The following is a 17,629-nucleotide window of genomic DNA, read 5'->3' as shown; positions in this document are numbered from 1 at the left end:
CTGCCCTCGAGAGAACCAATTGCGGGAGGATGCCCTCGAGATTGAGCCAATGAGAGAGCGCGCAGCAGAGAGCGCTGCCACGCTGATGGAGAGAACAGGCCAATCACAGTGGCCCGCGCAATCAGGGCGGTGGCGTTGTAGGTCCCCGGGTGGCCCCTCTTGGGTTTGCCGGGGCGACCTGGCTGTCGAACCTAGAGACCCCGAGCGAGGGCTTCTTCCCCACCCCGTGTTCCTCCCGGCTCCTATCGGATTGCAAATTGTGCCTGTGCCGGGAGGGGAGCGCCTCCTGGGCGCGCAGACCCGGATGCGGTTTCCATGGAAACTGCTGGCTCTGGATGTGCGGGGATAGAGAAGGGGACTGAGCCCTGGGAGATTTAGGGAGCTCGCGTGGGTGGCCCCAGCGGCCGGACTTGCTCATCCTCGCCGACACGTCCGTCCCTGGTTGGGATAACCCCTGGTCCAAAGTGTAAAATGAAGCCTAGCTGCGGCCCCGCCCCCACGAGCTGGTGAGGAGCTAAGGGGCCAATCTGCGCGTGGCGCCACAGGGCTCCCTCGGGCACGTGCCCAGGCTCGCGGCTGCGGTCCCCAGGGTCACGTGGCTGCAGCCACCAGGGCCCACGCAGCTTGCGCGCCACCTGGCGGCCGACGGCCTTGTATCGCTCCCCGCCTCTCTTGCTGGCGGCCGGCAGGAGGCGGCGGCGACCTCAGCATCCTCCTCCGGGAAATGGGGCCAGGGCAGCCGCCCCATCGCTGCCAACTCCCCTCCCCACCGCGGCTTCCTGTTCCAGGAACACGCCGAGCCGTTCTACCTCGGGGCTTTGGCACTGGCTGTTCCTTCGGCCTGGGATTTGCCTCCTCCAGCTTTCTTCAGGGACGGAACCTCTTTGTCATTCTGGTCTATGTTCAAATGCCACCATCTCAGAGAGGACCTCCCTGACCACCGATTTAAACAGCCAGAAACTAACATCACTCTATTTCCTGCAGGGGCCTGTCACAGCTGTAAATGTCTTACTGAACATCTCCCCAACCGGTCCCTGAGCTCTCTAACGGTGGGGAATGCGTGTTCCGTGAGGGATTTAGGAGCGGGCATCAGGATCCTGAGTCTTGGGAGATGTCCAGTGGCCTCCCGGGCTCCCAACCTCCCAACCCTGGGCCTGCGACAGGGAGTGTTCGGAGCTGCCAGGCCCAGAGAGCTGAGGCAGCGCAGAGGCTGTGAGGGAAAGGGCAGTGTCCGGCATGTAGGGACACCACCGCCTGCCTTGACCTTGCTCAGGAAGGGACCAGGATGGAGACAAAGAGGGGCCCGGCCCCCCAAATCATCCAGGCCTAGGGGGAGGGCGTCTCCTTTCTCACTCTTTAATCTCGCTCTGCTCTCTTGACACAGTTCTAGCAGTGCGGCCCCAGGCGCCACCTCCAGATAGGGCGGGGTTGGGGGGGGACCAGCCCCGGGGGAGGGGGGCCCAGCCCTGGGGCAGGGCAGGGGCGCCTCCTTCCGGCCCGCGGTCCAGGAGGCCCCCGCGGCTGTCCGGGCCCCGGCAAGCCCGGGCGTCGTGTCCGAGCGGATGAATAAATAGGGGCGGTCAGTGGTTGGATGGGTCAGGCTGGCTTGTGGTCCGGGTGGCTTTTGAGCGTGTGGAACTTGACGCTGTCCAGCTTCTCGAAGCGCTTCCCACAGCGCTCGCACGTGAAGTTGTACTGCACCTCGGCCGTGTGCTTCTTCATGTGCCAGTTGAGCGACGCGCGCTGTCGGCACTGGTAGCCACAGATCTCGCACCTGCCGGGAGCCGGCGGGCGACACCGGGGGCGGGGTCAGACTGGGGTGGGGCCGCATTGGGGGGCGGGGCCCAAGCTACGAGGACCCAGCCGCCCCTCCCCCCCCCGCCCCGGAACCCGAGGGGTGGACCCGCCCTCTGCCGGTCCAGGCCCAGCCACCCTCCCTCTCAGCCCACCTCCCCCCACCCCCGGCCTGCGGGGAAGCCTGTCACTCACTGCAGGGGCGTCTCGCCGGTGTGCGTGCGTCGGTGTACCTCCAGGTGGTTCTTCCTCTTGAAGGACTTGCCGCAGGTTTCGCAGGTGAATTCACGGACACCTGGGGGAGATGCAGGGCTGAGCACGCCGCCGTCGGGGGCGGGGGCTGCGGGACGTCTCCCCCGCGGTCTCCCGGACCTCCGGGCGCAGGGACACCAGATCCCGCAGCCTCTGGGAGCCACTGCTGACTCTAATAACGAGGGCGGTTAATACCAAGGGCAGCTCACAGCCCCGTATGAGGCTCAGAGGCTGCCCGGGAAGGCGCTGGGGCAGAGCTGATATGTGAGCTCGGCTCCCCGGGAGGCACGGAGTGCAAACTGTGAAGCCAAAGTGGGTCTGAATTTGACCCCAGTATTTTAACTTCGGGGCGACTTCACATAAGAATCCAAGGTTCCCGCCTCTTGAAATATCTGAAGCCGTGCCCTCCCGCGGGACACAGCCCCACAGCTACCCACTGAGTCAGCAGCCCTGGGTGGCAGTCCGGGGCGCGGGGGCAGTCCTATGCCTGTGGACCCAGTGCTCCCTGGGGGTTTTCAGCCCGCCTGCCCCCGGCCTAGATCCAAGGCCCATGACCCTATGCCCCGCGCTGCCAGCCCCACCCTGGGCCTGACCTGAATGGATGATCATGTGCCGCCGCAGGTGGTTGGATAAATAGAACTTCTTGCCGCAGCCAGGGTGTGGACACACTTTGGTCTTCCCTTTCCGATGCACAAGATTGACATGGTTCTGTAGGCAAGAGGGGCAGGAGTGGGGGAGTGGGACTGTGGGTGTCATGGGCCCACCTCCAGGGCTCTCCACGGTGGGGACAGATAAGGGTAGCTGGGAGGCAGGCTGGGGCCAGCCTTTCTGGAGGAAGGAAGAGGGGTGTCCGTGCCCATGCCCTTGCCCTTGTGAGGGCCTTCCAGCTCTGAGCAAAGGCCCAGGGGCACAACTGGGATCAACCGCAGCTTTCCTGTGCACCCACGCCAGCCAGGGCCTGGGCTGGGGCATCAGTCAGCCTTGTCATAACCTTGTGGTGGGGCCTTGCTATTGGCCGTTTATGGATCGGGAGATGAGGCTCCAGAGGCTTAGGGTTTGGCCCATGTCTCACGGGTGGGCAGTGGCAGGGCTGGCCTGGATTCCAGGGCTCCAAGTCCCACAGCAGGCTTTGCCATGGAGCTGTGCTGCCCCCACGGTCTGGAGCAGGCAGCCCCTCAGTCATTCCTTTGTTCTTTTAGTCTTTAACTCACCAGCACACCCGTAGCTCCAGGGCCCAGCACTAGGCCTGGCACCCGAAAGGTGCTCAACACACGCTGGAAAATGAGACTCGGCAAATTCAAAGGCCTACCGGTGCCGCCTCCTGCCACAGGTGGGAAGGTGACAGGACCCTGTCTCTGCCCTTGGGGCATCCCGTCCAGGCTCCAGAGGACACACTACAGGGATGTCCTGGTGGTGCAGTAACCCGGGGTTCGCAGGCCCCACCAGCCCTGGGGAACTAGGGTGGGCTTCCTGGTGGAGGGGCATCCCGAGCCGAGCCTGGAGAAGAGGCATCCGGAGCCAAGAAGGTGGCCGGGGCAAAAAGCAGGCTGAGTTCAGGCCGACTGAGAAGGCAGGACAAGGGCACTGGAGAGCTGGAAGGGGAGGCAGCGCGAGGTGACGCCTGGTGTCCTGCGGCCGAGGCAGGGTCAGTGAGAAGCTACTGAGAGGTGGGCGTGTGGGAGGCAGGCCAGCGGCACCCAGTGGGGCCAAGTGGGGCCCTCCGGGAGCCGCACTGCGCAGAGGCCAGCACACAGGCGGCAGGAAACGGACGCAGGCCCCGCTCAGGCTGCTTGGGTGGTGGCCTCACCTGGAAACTGCTGAGGGCCACATAGACCTGGCTGCAGCCCTCGTAGGGGCAGTGGAACATCTCTAGCAGGCCATCGGCATCCGTCACCCGAGTCCGCTTGCTCCGCCGCCTCCTGGAGGGGAAGGGGCCCATGGCGTCGGGGCTCTCACACCAGGCCGGCTGTGGGCCCGTGGGCTGCTCCTTGTCCCAGCCCCCCCGGCTGCCCAGGCACCCACTTCTCGGGCTCCTTGGGGATCTCGTAGATGATGGCCGACATGTCACTGCCGTCCAGCTCCTCCCCGTCCGCCTCTGCTTCGGGCTCTGCGCTCTCGGGCCCTGTCGCTGCCGGCTCTGCCAGCTCTGGGGCCACGGGCTCCTCCTTCTCCTCCTTCTTAAGCATGTACAGGTCCTCCTTCTCTACGGGGGTAGACACAGGGCGGGTGTCCGCGTGGGGACTCGTGTGGTTGAGGAGCTGGCTCCGGGGCCACCCCTCCACCCTCCCTCCTCCTCCCAGGTCCCGCCCCAACCCCTGCCAGCGACCACAGCAGCCCCCCCACCCCCCACACCTTTCTTGGTCTCGATGCCGGCCATGGCGGCAGGGTCCAGGGTGCTGGGCTGGCCGCCCTCGGGCTCCGTCTGGGTGTAGGCCGCTACACCCTCCATCATGGCGCAGGGCACCTCGTCCCCCAGGCCCCCAGCGGGGGCACCGCTGCCTGCTGCCACGTTGAGGTGGATGCCCTCGGCCGTGAGGGCATCGTAGCCGGGGCCGGCGATGATGATCACCTGCGAGCCAGGCACCATGCCCGGCATGGGACAGCTGGCCACCACCTCGCCCAGCGCCTCCTGGGGCATGTTCTCAAAGAGGGTGCCGGGGCCCGGGCCCACCTGCACGGGCACGGGCACGCACACCACCGTCTCCAGGGCCTCAGGCCCGCTGCCTGCCGGGTTGGGGCACAGCGGGCTGCCCTGCTCAGTCAGGCTCTCCATGTGGGGGACGTCGAAGGGGATGTGCATGCCCTCCTGCGTGATGAGCCCGCTGCTGCCCGCCGGGCTGCCGGGGGTAACCGCCGCCGCCGCTACCTTGGCCGGCTGGCCCTCAGGGGGCTCCTCGGAGTCAGAGCCCGAGCCAGCGCTGGAAGAGTCGGAGCTGCCGGCCGCCAGGCCATTGCCCACTGCGGTGACAGAGGAAAGGGGACAGTCACAATAGCAACAGTGGCGGCAACGGTATCTGTCGAGGGCTCACGGGGGGCTGGGCACGGTAACCCCCTCAGTGCCACAAACATCGGTCATTTCTCGGTCCCCCTTGTGCACCGACCACCCCTGCTCCTCAGAGACGCTCTCCTCCCTCAGCCTCCAGACCCGAATTCTGGTTTTCTGGGCCCTCTCTGAGGGCCCCTTCTTAGCCTCGTTAGCCTTTACAGGTCTGGAAGGTTCTAGCCAGGGCTCTCAGTGCTCCACTCACCCCAGGGCCTCAGCTAGCATGATGGTGGTAAATACAGCCCTCACTCTTGACACTAACTGGGTGTCTGACCAGTCAATTCAGATGCCATGGGTTAAGGGCTCAGGTCCCACAAGACTGCCTGCCCCCATCTTGGACACCGGCTACAAGACCCTGGCCGTTGTAATTCTGGTTATAAATTGTGGGTTTCTACGACGCTCTCTTCAGGTTTGATAATTTGCTAGAACAACTCACAGAACTCAGGAAAGTGCTTTACTTATGACTACAGTTTTATCACAAAAGATGCAACTCAGCGATAGTCAGATGGAAGAGGTGCCCAGGGCAAGGTGTGGGGGCTGGGGCGGGAGCTGTCATGCCCTCTCCAGACGCGCCACCCTCCTAGCACCTCTAGGTGTTCACCAAGCCGCAAGCTCTCTGGACCTCCTTACTTAAAGAGTTTTTGCAACCCAGTCTCCAGCCCCAGTCTGTTCCTTGGGGGTCAGGGATGGGGTTGAGAGATTCCCCCATCTAATCATGCGTCTGGTCTTTGGTGACCAGCCCCCATCCTGAAGCTATCTAGGGGACCCTGCCTGAGTCACCCAGATTAGCACAGACCCAGGTGTGTTCCAAAGGGGCCCCTTATGAAAAGGGCTCATGATGAACAATGAAGGAACATTCCCATCACTCAGGAAATTCCAAGGATTTTAGGAGCTCTGTGCCAGGAACCAGGGACAAAGATTGACTATTGATTTTTATTATCCTGCCACCACCCATACTCCGATGCCTCTGTAGGGACAGCTCCCGCCTGGACCTCCTGTGGGGCTGGGGCTCTTACCTCCCACTGCCTTCTCTGCTGCCCCCCGGGGGGGTCTCACAGGTACCTCAGAATCTGCTCAGCAAGTCTGGGCTCTCAATCTTCCCTAAGAAAAAGCCCATACCCTTCCCAGACATCCCCGTCTCAGGGGATGATGGCGGCTCTGTCCTTCCAGTTGCTCAGGCCAAACAAAGTCCTAGGGCTGCCCCTGACTTCTCTTTCTCTCACCCCACTTCCAGTCTGTCAGCAAAACCCACTGGCACTACATCCACGTATTTAGGGATAGTAGGCGGGTTCCTGCCTCAGGGCCTTTGCACTTGCTGTTTGCTCTGCCTCAACACTCTTCTCTCAGATACCCGCAGGGGCTCCCTCCCTCATCTCCATCAGACCCTTTCCTAAAATGCTGTTTATTCAGGGAAGCCTCTGACCACCTTATCTCAAATCGCATTCTTTTCTCTCCTTAATTTTCCTCCAAAATACTACCTTCCACTGTACTCTAGATATTGTTTATCCTGTTTCCTCTCCGCTTCCATCATCTCCACAAGGATGGGGGGCCCTGTGCACAGGCCCCAGTGCCCAGAAGGCCGCCTGGCGCCCACTGAGCACACAGTTCTAAAAACAAATGAATCTCAGCCCAACGCTGTGACGAAAGTCAAGGAGACCAACATTTCGCCCAGGTATTTCGGGCTAAAGTCCACACACACGGGGAGAAATGGGGGACAGAAAAATCAAGAACTGATCCTCAGTTACACACTCATGACAGAGTTGGGGCGCACTGTCTGGGGACCATGTGTCTACCCTCCCAGAAGGTCAAATGGAGCACGCAGGCTCTGGAGCCAGACTTCGGGGTGGTATCTCGGTGCTCCCCGCTCCAGCTGTGTGAATGGGGGGGCCTTAAGTAACTTCTCTGGGCCTGGGGATAAATTGGCACCTACCCCAGGGGGTGTTTGGGATAATGAGGAAATCTATGTAAAGCGCCTCAGACAGTACCAGGCTCTAAGTAAGCACCCTATCAATGTTTTCTATGATCATTCTTATCATAATGCCCCATCCCTGACTCAAGGCCCCCAGACAGCAGCAGGAGTGGGGTAGGGGGATCGGCCCCTCCTTGTAACACCCTGTAATCTGCAGGGTGAGCTGAGTCCCTGGGCTCCACCCTGAAGCAGGGGGCAGTCACCTAGTGAGTTGGGGGCATGGCCTGGGTGTGCGCCTGCCTCCCCAACTGCAGCGTCTAGCTGTGAAGGCCAGACTGCGCTTCTTTCCAGGTGATCATAACATTAATCACAGAAATGGCCGCGCATCCCCTGGCCTCTCCCAGTCCCGGCAGGAGGTGCTCCTACTTAGTGAGAAGCAGCCCGGGCCACCCCAGGCAGAGAGCTGGTAAGGGAGCTGCTGAGGGAACAGGGCTGGGCTAGGGACACAGCCCCTCCCCGCTCCCTACAGCCACAGGCGACCCGCCAGCCCGTCATCTCAGCATTCATTCCTGAGAGCCAGATCGGGCAGCCATTGGTGTCAAAGTTGGGTGGGGTGCGGACCCATCACCAGAGGGGTCAGTCACAATTAGTTTCCTCGACTGCCAAGTGGGGCTAATGAAGAGCTGTAGGGGGGTTTGGGTGGGGGTGCACCTGGAGCGGGGAGAGGACTGCCGAGGGGCCGGCTGCATGCTGGGGTCTGGCTGGCGCACAGGGGACAGCCGTTGCCCACCTGGAACACCTCTCGCCCACGGCTTCCCCTTGGCCAGCTGGGATGCCACCTGCTCTGAGGCCCCTGCCAGCGCGCACTCAGCCCTGGCGACTGACCTCACCCTCCGCCCTGGCAGGGCACCTGGCGGTGGGCCCTGGGCTCCTTCTCGCAGCTGAAGCTGAGCCCCTGAGGCCGGCAGGCAGGTGGGCAGCCCCTCGCCACCCACAGCGTCTCCTCTGCCATCCCCCCCACCAGGGCCAACTGGGCCTCGGTAACAGAGTCCCTCCCAGTCCTGCTGTGTGCTCAGGACACGTGACCCACATGGGCCGGCAGAGGGGGGGCAGGGGCAGTGGGGGGAGAGACTGATGGGGGGAAGGGAGTGGGGGTGTGGGGGAGACAGGGAGAGACTGGCGGAGACAGGGAGAAGGCAGGAGACAGAAGGGAGCGGAAGAAACAGAAGAGTGAGAGAGGGAGGGGGAACGAGAGCTCAAGAACAGAGAATGGGGAGGAAGGAGGAGACCCGGGCAGAGAGGGCAAGAGGATGAGGCTGGGAGAGAGCCCAGAACGGAAAGGGAAAGGGCCAGGGAAAACAGAGGAGGAGGCAGAGGCCCGGAGAGCAGCCCAGCCTGAGGAGGCCCAGCACCTACCCCTCCCTCCAGCCGCTGAGCCAGGTTTCCCGACCCCCAGCCCAGTTGGCCTCGGGCACAGCTGTCCCTCTGGAAAATGGGGGCCGCCGCCTCTCAGCTCCAGGACTTGGAAGATTGCAGCTCAGCCTGCCGGGTCCGGGCGCCATCCCTGAGGCCAGCGCCAGCCTCCTTGCTCTGATGTTTCCAGTGCTGGCCCGAGGCCGACAAGACCCATGAGGGCAGGGAGTCCAGGGCGCCCCAGCCCATGAGGAGCCGTAGAGCCCTCAGCCCTCGGACCCACCTTTGTCGCTGTCAGGGTCTGAATCACTGAGGGGCTTCAGGGGCGAGTGCAGGTCTTGGAAGTAGCGGTGGCCGGCCTCGCACTGCCACACGGCCGTGGTGTACAGACCGAAGGTGGGGTCCAGCTCGGCCAGGCGCGGCTCGTACGGGCAGCGGTGCTTGTGGTCCTCGTACCAGATGACCACATTCTTCAGGCAGTTCACGTTGCGCCGCCTCCCTACACACACAGGGCGGGGTCCAGAGTCAGGGGTAGTGCTCGCCCCCCAGGGCCCCAGGACGCCCCGGGCGGTGAGACACCTTCCTGCACCCTGTCCAGGCCCGTCCCCAGTTTGCAGATGAAGAAACAGGCTCTGAGAGGTGAGGTCCACGCCGGTGATAACGGACACCGGCCAGACTGTCCTCACTGAATAAGTTAAACCACATAAACCATGGAGCCTGGCACATGATAGGTGCGCAGTGGTTAGTAGCTGCTTGTTGTTAATGGACTCATCCTCATCAACGTCTCAACGTCTCTGGCCTGGACCAGCTGAGTCCCCTCTGCCCTGGTCTCTCTGCTCCCACATTTGTCCCACTACAGTCTACTCGGCCTACAGCCAACAGACGGGGCCTGCTGCAAACACTTGAGTCAGGCCATGCCCCGCCTCTGCCCAGAATCCACCAGGGCTCCCACCTGGCTGGTGGTAAAAGCCAAAGTCCTTCGCAGAGCCACCAGGCCCTGCATGTTCTGCCCCATCACCAGCCCTTCTCCTTGATCACTTCATCCTAGTCTCATGGCCTCCCTGTTCCTGAAATGAGCAGAGTATGGCCCTGCCTCAGGGCCTTTGCACAGACTGTGTCTCCTTCCAGATGACTACCTTGCCCTTCCCCCTTCACTCAGGTCTTTCCCTCAGTCTGCCACCCCCTCCCCACTGTCCTTCTAGCCGACCTGACTTGCTGTTCTTTCTCTCCAGGTAGCACCTAGATACCATTTGTGGTTCTCTCTGTCCGTGTTTCTGTCTTCCCTACTACAATGCAAGCTCCCCAAGGGCAGGGACCCCTGTTTGTTGCTCCTCTTGTATCCCCAGTGCCTACACAGGGCCTGGCACATAGTACACTTGCTGGATGAGTAGATGCTTTAAGGAGGTAGGCCCAGTGGAGCCAGCCTGTGGGATTCAAATCCCGACTGCCACTTTGTAGCTGGGTGGCTCCAGGCAAGTGACTTGGCTTCTCTGAACCTCTTCTGGGCCAGGGGAGAATGACAGTCCCCGTTCCTTGAGGGCTGCCAGAGAGGAGGGAGGGAAGACATTGACAGGGCACGGAACAGGGCTGGATACACTTTGAATGCCCAAGAAATGGAACCTGCCATATGTCTAATGATGCTGGTCCTGCAGCCAAGGGGGAGGAAACTGTCCTCCCGATCTTCCAGGCTGGGAGATGAGGAGGGTGCCCAGAAGGGTCTTGGGCCTAGGGATGTTGTCTGGAGCCTCCAACCCAGTGACGACCGTGGAGACAACAGGGACCCCACCCCTAGTCGCCCCTCCAGTCTGGCACTTGCCTCCTTATTTCCCTCCTCACTCCTTTGGGATTTGGAGGTCACAGACTTGGCTTGGCCCTTGCCTCTGACAACTGTGAGAAGGGGTGGGACTCGCTGCCACCAGACGGCTGTTCCTGGGCCAGTGGCCCTTACCCTGCTGGACAAGGCCCGAGACCCACAGTGCCAGGGCTCAGAGGTTCACGGCCGAGGGGTGGGAGGGATGCACTGCAGACCTCCACTCCGACTGCTCACGCCCCGCTCCCCTCAGCTGTTCCCTCTGCCCTGTCCAGCTCTCCCCTGGGTGACTCCCCTGCACCAGGCAGAACAGTGCAGGAGCTAAGGGGACTGCTCCGGTGACATGGGTTTGTGGTCTGGCCTGGCCCCTTGCCAGCTTGCGGCGTGCGGTGGTGACTTGGCCTTTTATGTGTGAGATGGGGGTGGTGGGGGACCCCCACTGGGCACAGCACAGGTGACAGTCCCCTTTCTGCCCCCGCCCCCAGGCCCAGCTGGGTCAGACCCTTCTTCTGGGCCCCCACTCCCCTGCCACGGCCCTGCTGGGCCTGTCCCGTCTTCCCCTGAGACCACGGGCTCTGTGAGGGCAGGGCTGGATCTGTGCAGGTCCGCACAGCCCCGGCCGGTGCAGGCCCTCCACAAATGGGGCCTGAGGATGAGTGAGGGAACGAACAGCAAAGCCACTTACTCCCAACACCCATCCCCTCCCCGCTGGCTGTAGCCCCACTTACTTTTCTTCCGCTTTGGCTTTTTGGGGACCTGCTCCCAAGGCTTCCTGTAAGACAGAGAGGCAGGGGGAGTGAACACAGGGCCTGCTGATGCTGAGCTAGTGACAGCATGCTGCTCCAAGGCCTAACTGTAGCTGCTGTTCTATTTCCCAGGGGACTCTCTCCTCCACTGACACCAGCCCTTGGACCGTGGTCTAGCATCACCGCCCGTTTCACCAAGTGGGAAAATGAGGCTGAGGAGTGAGGCTGCCTGCCCAGGGGCCTGTGGCCAGGGAGTGGAGAACTCAGAAAAGGGGTTACAGAAAGTGTGGCAGGCAGAATTCTACACTGGCCCCACGATTCCCAACCCCGGGTCACACACCCTCTATAATCCTCTCCCCATGAGTGGGGCGGCCTGAGAATGTGATGGGATACCACGCCTGTGCCTAGGTGACTTGAACGAATCAGGAGGGAGCTTTCCAAGGTGGGCCTGGCCTAATCAGGGGAGCCCATAAGGCCGAGGATATGAGAGGCCTATGAGGGGACAGGACCTGAGAACGGCCTCTGGGAGCTGAGAGCAATCCCAGTTGACAGCCTCAAGGCTGTGGGGACCTCCGCTGTACAACCCAGGAGGGAATGAATTCTGCCAACGCTCCGAGGGAGTCTGGAAGCAGCTCCTTCCCTAGTCGAGCCTCCAGATGAAGACGCGGCCAGCTGAAACCCTTGTTTCAGCCCTGTGTGACCTTGAGCAGAAGACCCTGCCCCTGCCCCTACCTGCCTGCTCTATGTGGGCCCCAGCCCAAGGTGCTGCCCCCTCCATCAGTCCTGCCCCTGCAGCCAGCTCAGGTCCACGTGCCCTGGCCATCATGCCCACCTGCCTCTGGGGCTTTCCCCACTTTGGCTGGAGCCCAACATTCTGACTGTGTGCCCCTGTGACAAGGCCTCAGGGTGCCCAGGGCAAGGCTGGGCCCAAACACTGGGGTCCCCCAGGGCTTCCCAAACCCGGATGGCCACCAGAACTGCCAGGTGGGATCCTGACCCCAGACAGGCCGCTCGGCTGTGGCCAGTACTGGCTGTACACGTGCTGAGGGCAGGTGCTTTGGAGTCACCTCTCCTGCACCCACTAGGGGCCTCCCTCTGCCTTCCTGATGCCATGCTTCTGGGTCTGCCTGCCCGCTCTGGCCGCTTCCTCATCCTTCCTTTTTTTTTTTTTTTTAATTAATTTATTTAAGTAATCTCTACACCCAGGGTACCTGGGTGGCTCAGTTGGTTAAGCATCTGACTCTTGATTTTGGCTCCAGTCTCAGGATTGTGAAATCAAGCCCTGAGTCGGGATCTGCACTCAGCGGGGAGTCTGCTTGAGATTCTCTTTCCTCTCTCTCTCCCTCTGCCCCTCCCCCCACTCGCACTCTCTTTCTCTCTCTCCCTCAAATAAATAAATAAATCTTAAAAAAAAAAAAAAATCTCTACCCCCAATGTGGGGCTTGAACTCATGACCCCGAGATGAAGAGTTGCACGCTCTTCTGAGTGAGCCAGCCAGGTGCCCCTCATCCTTCCTTTTCTACGCTGCAGCAGAAGGCCCTGAGACTCTGGATGACCTTGACTCCCCATGCCTCAGTTCCTCATCTGTAGCATGGGATCATAACCAGGCTTCCTTGTGGGAGTGCTGCATAACCTTGAGGTTATGTGCATTGAAAGAGCTTGGTATGGCCCCTGGCACTTAGGAACCACTCAGCAAGTGGTAGATATGATCACTGTGATTATCAATGTTCTCACAGAGCCTGGCCCTGTAACCCTAGCCCCCCTGCTATGGCCCAGACCATGCTCTCACCACAAATTATCCTGAGGCAGTCCAGGTGTCTTGTCAGCTTCACCATCAACTCCACCTGACCCGTCCAGCCTGATAACAATTCACAGCCCCCACACCCCACGTCTGGTCCCAGGATAGCTCCCCCAGGCTCCTCTGCCCCTCCTGCCCCTGGCTCACCCCCTGTCCAGGTCTCTGCCCCCCCACCTCATTCCAGATGCCTCCATCCCCTCCCACGGCTCTCCCCTCCCCTCCAAGGGGGCAGGCTGGCTGCCCAGATCCTCGTCCAAACGCCCATGGCCACTTCTGAGCACTCACAGTGTTGCCATGACTGGGGTACTGGGAACACTACTTAGTGTTTGGTGCCAGTCAGATCCGAGTTCAAGTCTCCTCTGTACCACTGACTACCTGTGTGACCTCAAGCAGGTCTCGTCCCCTCTGAGCCTCAATGTCCTCATCTGGTAAGTGGGGAAAATAGTGCCTCCCACACAGCATCACTGTGGCGATTAAATGAGGCCAGACCTCAAACTGCCTTCCCTCCCCTTGCCCATTTCTGAGTTCCACCCCTTACACGTCGCCGTTTGAGGACAGCAGCTGCTGGGGCTTCTCTGCGGCTCTGCTTTCCTTGCAGTGGCCAGCCCCCAAACGGTGCCCAGCAGCTCTCCTTCGCTCTCCTCTGCCATTTGCTTTCAAGCTCAACTCCATCATCCCCTCCAACTGACCAACACACCATCAGTTCTTCTACCCTGGGTTTAAATAATCTGGAGCCCCTTCCCTGCCAACTCCCACCCATTCCTCTGCCCCCCCTCCCCTTTGAGCCATCTATACGCGTATGCAGTCTTCCTGTCTTCTCCGCTGTCTCCCTTGAGCCCCTCAAGTCAGGGTTTTCTCTACTATGCCACACACTGCCCCGTTCTGTTCCCCGGGGGTGGCTGCCTCACTCAGCCCAGCAGTGTTCATTGGCAGACCCTTCCCTTGGCCTCCAGGATGCCGCCCCGGCGGGTTCTCCACCAGCCTCCCGGCTGCTGCTGCTTCTTCATCTCCCTGACTCCTCTAAGCACAGTCAGCGAGCGCCGGGCTCAGACCTGTGTGTCTACCCACGCCCCCTTGGCAACTTCTGGCACCATACCATCACTGGCCTGGTGACCCCCAAATCCGGATCTCCCACCTGGCCCTCTCCTGACCCCGCCTCCCCAACACTACATGTAGGGGTCTCGCAGACATCTCACACGTGAGCTGTCATATTGCCCCTTGACCTGTCCCTTCTCTGTTAATGGCACCTGCAATTTTCCAGGTGCTCAGGTCCAAACCTGGGGGTGTTTCTCATATCCACACCGATCAGCAAACCCTGTTGGCCCTAATTTGAACCACTTCTCCCCACTTCTGCACGGCCCCGCCTCACTCACCTGGACCAGTGCAGTCAGCTCCTTCCTGGTCTGCCATCTCCGACCCTCCCCTCCCACAGCCTCAACATTGGAGTCCGTGTGCTTCTTTTCATTTTCTTGTTAACATTTTAAGATGTAAAAAGAAAAATTCAAACACATACAAAGCTAGAGAGAAGAGTGAACCTCCTGGAGACCATCACCAGCATTAAAGACTGCCAACTCTTAGCCAACCTTGTTTCAGTGCATCCCCCGCCCAATCCTCCTGCCACATACACCCTGGAGAGTGCTTCTGTTAAAATATAAGCCAGGTATGGGACCTCTCTGTCCAAAATTCTGTACTTAAAAAAAGCAAAACAAAACAAAACAAAACCCAAAAGACCCTATCAGGCCTCCCACTTCACTGGGAGAAAAAAACAGAGCCCTCCATGCAGTCCACAAGGCCCTGTCACCTTCCTGTCCTTGCCTTTTCCCACTCTTCATCCTCATTGCGGTCCAGCCACATGGGTCTCCTCGCTACCCCATGTTCACACCAGGCTGGGTCCTGCCTCAGGGCCTTTGCACCTGCCATTCCTTCTTCCTCAAACACTCTTCCCCCAGATATCTGCAGGGCTCTCCCTGGCCTCCTTCAGGTCTGTACCCCGGATGCTATCCTCTCACTGTGGCCCACCCTAACACCCTACCTAAACCTCCAGCACCCCCTCCTGATTCCTCTTTCCCTATCTCACTTTTTTTCTTTACATAGCCCCTATCAATCTCTCACACACTACATAATTTATTCATTATGGTAAATAATAGTAAATGTATAGTAATGCAGTAGACAAGCCTTTGCACAGTGGACAAGTCTCTGCCCTCTAAATGGCATCTCCATAAAGCATTTTCTGTTGTTCACTGCTGCACCATCAGCACGTATACGAGTGCCCAGCACATAGTAGGTGCTGATTAAGCGCTCCTTAAACAAATGGACCCTGGAGACTCCACTATTGACCACTGTTTCCCTTTTCCCACTGGCTGCTAGGATGGCTCTGAGGCAAATTCATGGCCCATTCTCCATTCCCACTTCTTCCTGTCTTTTGAACCCCTCTGGTCAGGTTTTTAACTCACCATGCCACAAAACTGCCCTTGTCATGTCCCCTGTGACTTATGCCTTAATCTAATAGCACCGATCCTGGCCCCGCTGTGCCCCTCCTTTTCCTTTCTCTTTGCTTTTTTTTTTTAATTTAATTTAATTTATTTATTTGAGTGAGAGAGCACACAAGTGGTGGGGAGGGGCAGAGGCAGAGGGAGAAGGAGACTCCCTGCGAAGCGGAGAGCTCGACGTGGGCATGATCCCGGGACCCCGAGATGACAACCAGAGCCAAAGACAGATGCCCAACTTACTGAGCCACCCAGGCATCCCTCCTTTCTCTTTTCATCCCACTTTTCATTTCTGTCTTCTGGTCCATGTTGTGCATAGTCTTGAACTGAAATCTTTCCAGGTACAAGACAGTTACAAATAATTGAAGAGTTGAAATAAGTGACCCCCTATCTCTGGTCATGTCCATTTCCCACAGCAAATGCCTCACTCAGGGTAGTGTATTTTCCCAACTACCCATGTGTCCCGGGGCCCGGTTATTGCCATGCACGGCCTGGGTTGTCTCAGTGTCCTGGCCCCAGTTCTGCAGGACTACACAAACCAAGCTTCTGCAAATACTGCTTTCAGCTTAGGGACCTCCAGGGGCTCCCTCTGGCCAGTGGTTCTCAACTCCAGCTGCATATATCTCCCGGAAGCTTTGTAGAAAAAAGCACAAGGTCTGCAACTCTACCCAGATTAACTGAATCAGTAACTCCAATAAGGGGGCGGGGGCCTCCTGGGTGGCTCAGTCAGTTAAGCGAGGGACTCTTGATTTCAGCTCAGGTCATGATCTCAGAGTTGTGAGATCGAGCTCCGTGATGGGTTGAGCTGTGCTGGGCATGGAGCCTGCTTAAGATTCTCTCTCCTTCTTACTCTGCTCCCCCTCCACCTCCACCCCCTGTCCCCACTTGCACTCTCTGTCTAAAAAAATAATAATAAAGAAACTCCAATAATGGAACACTAGCTTGAGCATTTCCTGCTCCACTCGGGCATATAAGCCAGGCTGCCACCCCAGGGAGGCTGTGGGTGCAATTCCGAAGGATCTGGTTGATCCTTGACCCTTAGACTCTCACCCCAGAGAAACATGCCAATGTGTGCAAATAAAAACCAGGGCACAGCAAGGATTCTGTCGCAGCATTGCTTGTGACAGAGAACAAATATCATCATAACAACTAATACCTGGAGGGCTCACTATGTGCCAACCATGTTCTAAGCCTTTTGCTGTATTTTAACTCATTTAATTGTCACACCAACCTATTAGGCAGGAAGGGAAAAATTGCATCCACACTCCTCATTCTCAAGACTGAGACTCTGCAAAGGCCTCTGCCCTCTACCTGAGCAGCTAACTTGGGGCTTCCTCTTCACCTGAGTCTCCATGGGCTAAGGTGCTCCCCAGGAGCCAACAAGAGGTTAAAGGGAATGCGATCTGGATTGTGAGGAGTCTTCCTGTGTCTGGGGTCGAGGGTTGTGGGAATGGGGCCACACAGAGCCCCAGATGGAGTGCCAGAACCTCACGAGGGACAGGGCTGGGTGGCCCAGTGTATCCAGCTCACAGCCCCAGGCTACACAGTAGGGGTTTTAGAGGATGAGGCATGTGAGATCCCAAGGACCAGCAAGGAAGGGGCATTAAGGCCTCAGGAGGCTGGGCCGCCCCCCCAGGGACTAGGCAGTTAGAACGCTTGGAAGTGGGGCCCGTACTAGGATTGGGCAGCCAGAAATCTAGCGGGCGGGGCCAAGTGCTAAGAGGCGGGTCGAGAGGCTGGGCGCATCCTAGGATTGGGCAGTCGGAAAGACGGGAGGCGGGGCCGCGAGCCAGGCGCGTCCCAGGACCGGCGGCAGAAGACCCAGGCCAGCAGGCCGGCCACTGGGCGGGGCTCACAGGTGTCGGGGGCGGGGCCTTGGGCGGAGGGGGCGGGGCCAGGCTCGGCGGGGCATGGGGGCGTCTCCTCCCTCGTTCGCTCCCTCCCTCCCTCGGGCCGGGCCCCCTCACCCGTGGCGGCCGCTACGCTGGCCGCGCTCCAGCGAGATGAGATAGGCTGCGAGCTTGGCGTCGCTCCAGCCGCTGCGGCGCCGCAGGTCCACCCAGGGCCCGTGCGCCTCGCCCAGGTACACACGCCGCACGTCGTACTTCTTCCGGGACTCGAGCCGCCGCCGGGCTCGGTCGGACTCCGTGAGCCGCGGCCGACCCCGCGCCTTGCGGCCCGCCGCGCCCTCCTCGGCCGCCGCCTCCCCGCCTGCGCCCGCCTCAGCCTCCGCCTCCGCCTCGGGCTCCGGCACCCGCTCCGCCATCCCCCCCTCCCTGGTTACCAACCTCCCCCGTTGTTAGGAGCCCGGCCGGAAGTGGCGCGCATCTTCCGCGCCGACGGGAAATTTCTCACGGACTTTCACTGCCCCACGGCGC

General features: G+C 60.0%; 1 protein-coding gene across 1 annotated transcript; it reads right to left on the bottom strand.

The window, feature by feature from the left end:
* Positions 1 to 1,342: 1,342 nt before the first annotated feature.
* ZNF653 (zinc finger protein 653) lies at positions 1,343 to 17,532 on the bottom strand. Its single transcript, XM_036088907.2, has 9 exons — positions 17,219 to 17,532; positions 10,950 to 10,993; positions 8,695 to 8,910; positions 4,399 to 5,004; positions 4,069 to 4,249; positions 3,854 to 3,965; positions 2,640 to 2,754; positions 1,990 to 2,089; positions 1,343 to 1,774 (listed from the first exon to the last, which is right to left on the bottom strand). The coding sequence occupies exons 1-9, from the start codon at positions 17,515 to 17,517 to the stop codon at positions 1,597 to 1,599; spliced, it is 1,851 nt and encodes a 616-aa protein (XP_035944800.1). The 5' UTR covers positions 17,518 to 17,532; the 3' UTR covers positions 1,343 to 1,596.
* Positions 17,533 to 17,629: the final 97 nt, after the last annotated feature.

The sequence above is a fragment of the Halichoerus grypus genome, chromosome 1 (assembly GCF_964656455.1).
Source record: "Halichoerus grypus chromosome 1, mHalGry1.hap1.1, whole genome shotgun sequence".
Classification (NCBI taxonomy): Eukaryota; Metazoa; Chordata; class Mammalia; order Carnivora; family Phocidae; genus Halichoerus; species Halichoerus grypus.
This window is presented reverse-complemented; position numbering and strand designations above follow the sequence as displayed.